Source organism: Atta colombica, unplaced genomic scaffold (assembly GCF_001594045.1).
Source record: "Atta colombica isolate Treedump-2 unplaced genomic scaffold, Acol1.0 scaffold163, whole genome shotgun sequence".
Lineage (NCBI taxonomy): Eukaryota > Metazoa > Arthropoda > Insecta > Hymenoptera > Formicidae > Atta > Atta colombica.
Window position 1 is genome coordinate 13,573 of NW_017259254.1, and position 6,131 is coordinate 19,703.

The 6,131-nt window shown below is 26.4% G+C and overlaps 2 protein-coding genes across 2 annotated transcripts; one reads left to right on the top strand and one right to left on the bottom strand.

The window, feature by feature from the left end:
* Nucleotides 1-1,807: 1,807 nt before the first annotated feature.
* On the top strand, nt 1,808-4,077 carry LOC108685988 (peptidoglycan-recognition protein SC2-like). Its single transcript, XM_018191011.1, has 4 exons — nt 1,808-1,963; nt 2,976-3,139; nt 3,407-3,569; nt 3,649-4,077. The coding sequence occupies exons 1-4, from the start codon at nt 1,894-1,896 to the stop codon at nt 3,828-3,830; spliced, it is 579 nt and encodes a 192-aa protein (XP_018046500.1). The 5' UTR covers nt 1,808-1,893; the 3' UTR covers nt 3,831-4,077.
* A 128-nt stretch (nt 4,078-4,205) lies between these two features.
* LOC108685987 lies at nt 4,206-5,232 on the bottom strand. Its single transcript, XM_018191010.1, has 4 exons — nt 5,187-5,232; nt 4,649-4,791; nt 4,454-4,579; nt 4,206-4,331 (listed from the first exon to the last, which is right to left on the bottom strand). Exons 1-4 carry the CDS (start codon nt 5,230-5,232, stop codon nt 4,206-4,208), a joined length of 441 nt encoding a protein of 146 aa, XP_018046499.1.
* Nucleotides 5,233-6,131: the final 899 nt, after the last annotated feature.

Here is a 6,131-nt window from a genome sequence, read left to right on the forward strand (position 1 = left end):
TTATACACATATATTAAACTTATATAATTATACTAAATAATTAAGTCTTTTTTCTGCAACTTACGAGATTTGTTAATAAAAAAGTTATCTGATTATTTAATAAATTATTTTAATGATAACATTCTATAAATTATACAAATTTTGTCGTAAGATATATGAATATATATTTATAAATAAATCAACATTACAATTAAATGATTTAAGCATTATTATCAAATGCTAAAATTCCAGTTAGTCTTCCCCCCCCCCCCCCCTTTCTCAAGTCATTAGATTAACAGGAAAATCCCGTTTGGAGATTACTTCAAATGTGTATGTATGTATGTATATAGACATACGTACACATCTGTTATAGGCCATGTGGTCAAAGATCATGTACAATATCTTGAATTAAAAGTGCTTATATATTGAGTGTCTTCGGAGAGAGAGAGACGCTATCAATGCTGTTCACAGAGCCAATAGCTCGGTAGTTAATAAATTCCATGAACAACAAATGTAGTGTTGGTAGCATTCGTCGAGTTAGGTTAAAAAGGAGCATAATAACATTTTATAAAAGAATAGGATATATATTTATAAAATAAATTATACAATATCAAATTTTTTTCAAGAATTATGAAAGAAAAATTATTTTATGTATTACATCGTTTAAATCATATTTTCCTTATAATAGAAATAATTTATTTATGTGCATTATTTTTAGAATTTAAACTGTTACGTGCTAAAATAATTTATTCTTATTGTAGCAAACTGTATCGCAAATAATAAAATCATTAATAATGATAAAATATTAGTGGTTGAATCATAAAGAAGTAGAAAAAATATTATTTATCGGAGATGTGAGAGAATATATCGTAATTTATGTAAATTTATGCATATTTATGTATATTTACGTATATTTACGAAATATTTTGAATAAATCTTTATTATTAAAAAAAATATGTTCAAATATAGATTGATGATACAGAAACAGATCAAAGAATTAATTAAGGATTTATAAACTTTATAATAATTAAATATTTACAATTAAAAAAAATTAAAAATAGTATTTTATGTTAGAAAAGTACATCTTAGAATCGACTAAATCTTTTTCATCTACTTGGAATTATCTCTAACTTCTTTTCTTTGACATGGCCGCCTTCTTTTTCTAAATTCTGTTTCCTGTTTTTTTTTCAGTGCTTTAATTGAATTTGGATATAAATTCGGTTTTTAAAAGGATGTTTGATCCTTATATGAAATAAATGCTGCAAACACTAACGCTGCCCATACAAAATTTTCAAAATTAAAACTTACAGGCCAAAAACCCTAGACATTTCACTTGAAACCCCGGACGCTATAAAAGTACGTGTATTAAAATTGATCAGAACATTAGAACAGTAAACGCGAATAATTATTTCACATCTAATTGTTCATTAGTAGTACCAATTGTACTAAATGTAAGAAATTGACCAATTATACAGTCGATTATTTTTCTCACATTCAACTATGATTGGTCAATTTTTCACAGCTTAAGAATTACTACATCTATTGTAAATCAAAACTAATACAAAATAACGCAGAGAAGTCAAAGAAAAAATTTAAAAGATTTTCTAAAACTCTGGACGCGCTCATAATTATCCCGGATGCCTTTGGAAAAAAATCTTCCGGACATCCCCGAATGCTTTAAAAAAAAGAACATCGTGTGATGGGGAAAAGAGGACGGCTGGTAACCCCCTTCGAAAGGAATAGCATTGATAGCGCGCAGATTACGTAAAACGCTACTATTGGTGACCTCATAATTGTTATAACGCTATCTTCCGCCAACAGCTTGTAGCGTTAAATAGCGCATACAGTGTCTCTCTGAACGCACTCATTGTATATCAAGTTGCATATGACATTAGTATCGTTTTGCAAGTCAAAATGTACATTCCGACGGCATCAATTTTCGTGACAGTTTATGTAATACTGATCGTCCAGGAGACTGCTGCCAGTAAATCAATTAATATATTATTTATACCGCGAGTTTAAACTGTGAATTTCGCTTTGTGCTTCCATGAGCATCAAAATTTTTAAAGATATTTCTTATAGTGCGTGTTAAAAGTTGTTAAAAGAATATTTTGCGGAAGCATAATAAAATTCTTATCCTTGTAATTAGTTTCAAAGATAATTAATTAGAAATTAATTTGTAATAGTAATTGCAAGTAAGCAATAAGATATAAAATTGTAAAACTAAGAGTTAATTTTCAATAAAAATCAGTTTCTTATCCAGATCTCTTCGTATTTTCTTGATAAATTGAAACTTTCATTATACTTATGATTCATGGAAAAACACTAATTGTTATCGATTGATTAATAATGTATTTGCGCGATAAGTATAGTAGTTAAATATATTTGTACATAAAGCAAAATATTTGTTGACGTGATAAATTATTATAGAAATATCCCGTATGTCAAGATTGATAATTGCTATTACGTCAATACAATAATGTGTTATTTGCATTTCGAATAATTTTTTCTTCAAACAGAATATAATATTAATTTCAATTTGTGAGAAATATTTTTTATTCTTCATGGTATATAAATATTTTTTTATATTTTCTTACATTTTTTTCCGTGAAAACCAGTAAAAATCAGAGGCATGTAATTATCTTATAATAGCATTCATTTAATATTCGTATATTCATATAAGCATCTAATTCAAAAATAATATTATCCGCTAAGCGATAAAGTATTCCGTTCACATAAAATTTAGAAGATATAAGAACATATAAGAAGCATGCAGGCTCATAAATCTTCGCGTTCGTTCTTTAAAAAAAAACAATGATATAAAATATAGTTTTACATTTAATTTATTAAAATAATAGCTTTTTAAATTCAATTAAAGTGGATTTTAGACTACATTTTAATCATTTAAATTAATTAAAATTTATTATAAGTCATTGCTAATGCTTATGCTTATATAAAGCATAATCATTCATTTTTAATTTTAATTGATTTTTCAGATAGTCCAAATATCATTTCTAGAACACAATGGGGCGCTAGAGAACCGAAATCGCAAGCTTCTAATCTTAAATTAAAACCAGCACCTTATGTGATCATTCATCATTCGGTTGGCTCCGGTTGCGAAACTCAAGCTACATGTCAATTGAAAGTGAGACAATTCCAGGTAATTAATATATCAAAAAACAAATCTTTTTCTGAACGGAAAATCTTTTGTATTTGTGTGACTCATCATACGCAAACAATCATATAGGTACAACTCAAATAATATTTTACATAAATATTTTACATATCTATTGTTCTATTTTAATAGAACAAAGTTGATTCTTTTTTATTTTGCGTTTTAATAAATAATAAATATATAAATATTAATAAATAATAAATAATGGTAATTGCATATCACAACGATTAAATTATCAAATTTTGTTTCAAGAATGAACACATGAACAAAAAAGGTTGGAGTGATATTGGCTATAATTTCCTAGTCGGTGAAGACGGAAACGCGTATGAGGGTCGCGGATGGGGCAAAAAAGGCGCTCATTCTATACCTTTCAATAGTAAGAGTATTGGAATTTGTATCATCGGAGATTACAGAAGTAAGCAACCAGAAATAAGATGGCTTTGTAATTAATATTACATATAGATAACAAGTATTTCTCTAATTTTTCTTATTAGACCGAACACCAAATGCAGCGGCAGTACAAACAGTGGCCAATTTGATTGCTTATGGAGTAGAAAATAACGAAATAAAGAATAATTACAAGCTTCTTGGACATCGACAAACCTGGCCAACCGAATGTCCCGGAAATAGTCTTTACACAATGATAAAGTCATGGCCTCATTGGTCAGAAAATTAATAAATAATAATGTATATTGTTTTTAATACGACACGTAACAAAAATTTTTTATTGGTCGCGATCAGAACGATACATAAATCATGATTGCGTAATCGATCAACAATTAATGAATATTTACGAAATTCACAATGCTTTTGATTCTAAATGTCAAAATTTATCGTAATTTCATATCAATTTATATCGCTTTATCAGATTAACTAATATGTAAATATTTGTAAAAATAAATCGTTATTTTAATATAATCGTATATAAGAATAAATGATTTAATTCAATTTCATGTATAATATATAACATAATTATTATAATTATTATAAAATATTAATTTAAAAGTATTATTAGCAATAAATAATCAAGTACATAATTTCCATGTAATTATTATATATAGATAGTAACAAAATCGTTGAGGTATTTATCATAAGTATCCTCCTCAGTCCTGACGCAAATTTCCAATCTCGAGAAATCGATTAGTTTATTGCTTTCGTAATCACTCTGATCCCTTATCTAAAATAAAATAAATTATTTTATTCTTTCTATATTTTCAATATGTGTTATGAAGATCAATATTGCCGAGTCTCATGTTTTATAATATAGCAAACATAATATATAATATTATAATTATACACCTGCATGGGAATTTGTTTCCCGAATTGCTCATTCAATTCTTCTATGCATATCTTCGTTCCATATGGGATGCCAGATTTTAAATTACCAGCGACAGAAACGTAATGAGCACGACCATCAAGATAATCCTAAAATGAATTCGTATATATTAGAGAAAATGGTATGTAAGTCGTTGCCACATTGCGTCTGTCACGAACCTGAAGAGTCTTCAATCCATTTCCTTGATCATCTAGATAATTACGTTTATCGTCCGTCTCGAATACAGGATAATATGCAGAAAGAGATACATTATGAATAGCAAATCCCGCACATTTCAAATCCATTCTGTTCAAGTTCTTGTCTAAAATCAATTATACTAAGCGTTAAGTAAGTTTAATGAAGTTAAACACTTGAAAAATTTAATCATTATAAATATCTTGAGAAGAAAACATATTTGGTATTTGATTATAATTAGATAATAAGATACTTATAATTAGGAACCTTTTTTCTTATTACATTATTATTTATTATTGGTATAATATGTTAGTAATAATTACATTTATGGTTTTATATATAAAAAAATATTTAATATTTGTGTAAGTTATTATTATTAACATTATAACAGTAATAATTATAAAAATAGAGTTACTAACCATAAATAATCTACTATGCAATTATATCATATAAATATCAAACACTTTTCTCTCATTGTGATAGTTTTTTATATGCTAAATTATTAAGAATAAAACTGCTTACCAGACGCGAGGACTATCGAAAACAGAAGTGCGAAAATCGCGAACATTTTTGTAATTAAATAACACAACTCGTGTATCGTATCACGCCAACAATCGTTCTGATTACCAAATGATCAAATCCTTCTTTTAAAGCTGACCGCTTTTATACGATGATGATCGGAATTTGCTAACGCTTGACAATTTACTCAATCGCTTCTGAATACATTCTAAAGTCAGTTCCAAGACAACATAGTCAGTACATGTCAATATTAGCCAATGTAACATTATCTTGTCAGGTATATAAACTCTATTTCCACGAATTATATTATTATATATATAATTATAATATTGATGTTAAGTAATATTCGTTATAAAGACAATTTAATCGAACGAAATTAATTTTTTCGAACGAAATGACGTTAATTTATAATGTCAGCCAATGCGCACATTTGACAGTTATACACATAAAAAAATACATATCATATACAAATAATAATTATTATATTAACAAATAATAATTTGTTTCAAACATTTCGAAAGCTTATAAATATAATTGCAAATCTACGAATTCATTACAAACGACAAATTGATTTAAGATATGTTCTGAATCCTATTAAATTTAATTATAATTTAATACTTCAATCAAAATTATTAAAGTAAATCGATTTGCTTATTATATGTATAAAGTTGCTTCTTCGATCAATTTTATACAATATTCTTTAAAAGAAAATTAATTTATGTTTTGAAAATATCAAATGAGTTAGTCTAAAATTTATAAATATATTTTAAGCATAAAAGAAATAAATATATTTTAAGATTATCAAAAAAATATTTTTTATTAAGGATAAACGCTCGTTTCTTAAAAGAAAATTGAGTAATAAAATGATTTTTCTATGTGTTACAATAAAAAAATAATCCAACTTTGCTCACATTCGTTAAATATTGTCATGTATATTCATATGCTTAA

Bases quoted from the DNA above. Each gene is read 5' to 3' on its own strand.
- LOC108685988 (XM_018191011.1), top strand. From the start codon at position 1,894: ATGTACATTCCGACGGCATCAATTTTCGTGACAGTTTATGTAATACTG. The intron at 1,964-2,975 runs GTAAATCAATTA...TTGATTTTTCAG, and splicing joins CGTCCAGGAGACTGCTGCCA to ATAGTCCAAATATCATTTCT. The intron at 3,570-3,648 runs GTAAGCAACCAG...TTTTCTTATTAG, and splicing joins TATCATCGGAGATTACAGAA to ACCGAACACCAAATGCAGCG.
- LOC108685987 (XM_018191010.1), bottom strand. From the start codon at position 5,232: ATGTTCGCGATTTTCGCACTTCTGTTTTCGATAGTCCTCGCGTCTG. The intron at 4,792-5,186 runs GTAAGCAGTTTT...AATTGATTTTAG, and splicing joins TTCGATAGTCCTCGCGTCTG to ACAAGAACTTGAACAGAATG. The intron at 4,332-4,453 runs GTGTATAATTAT...ATTTTATTTTAG, and splicing joins GGAAACAAATTCCCATGCAG to ATAAGGGATCAGAGTGATTA.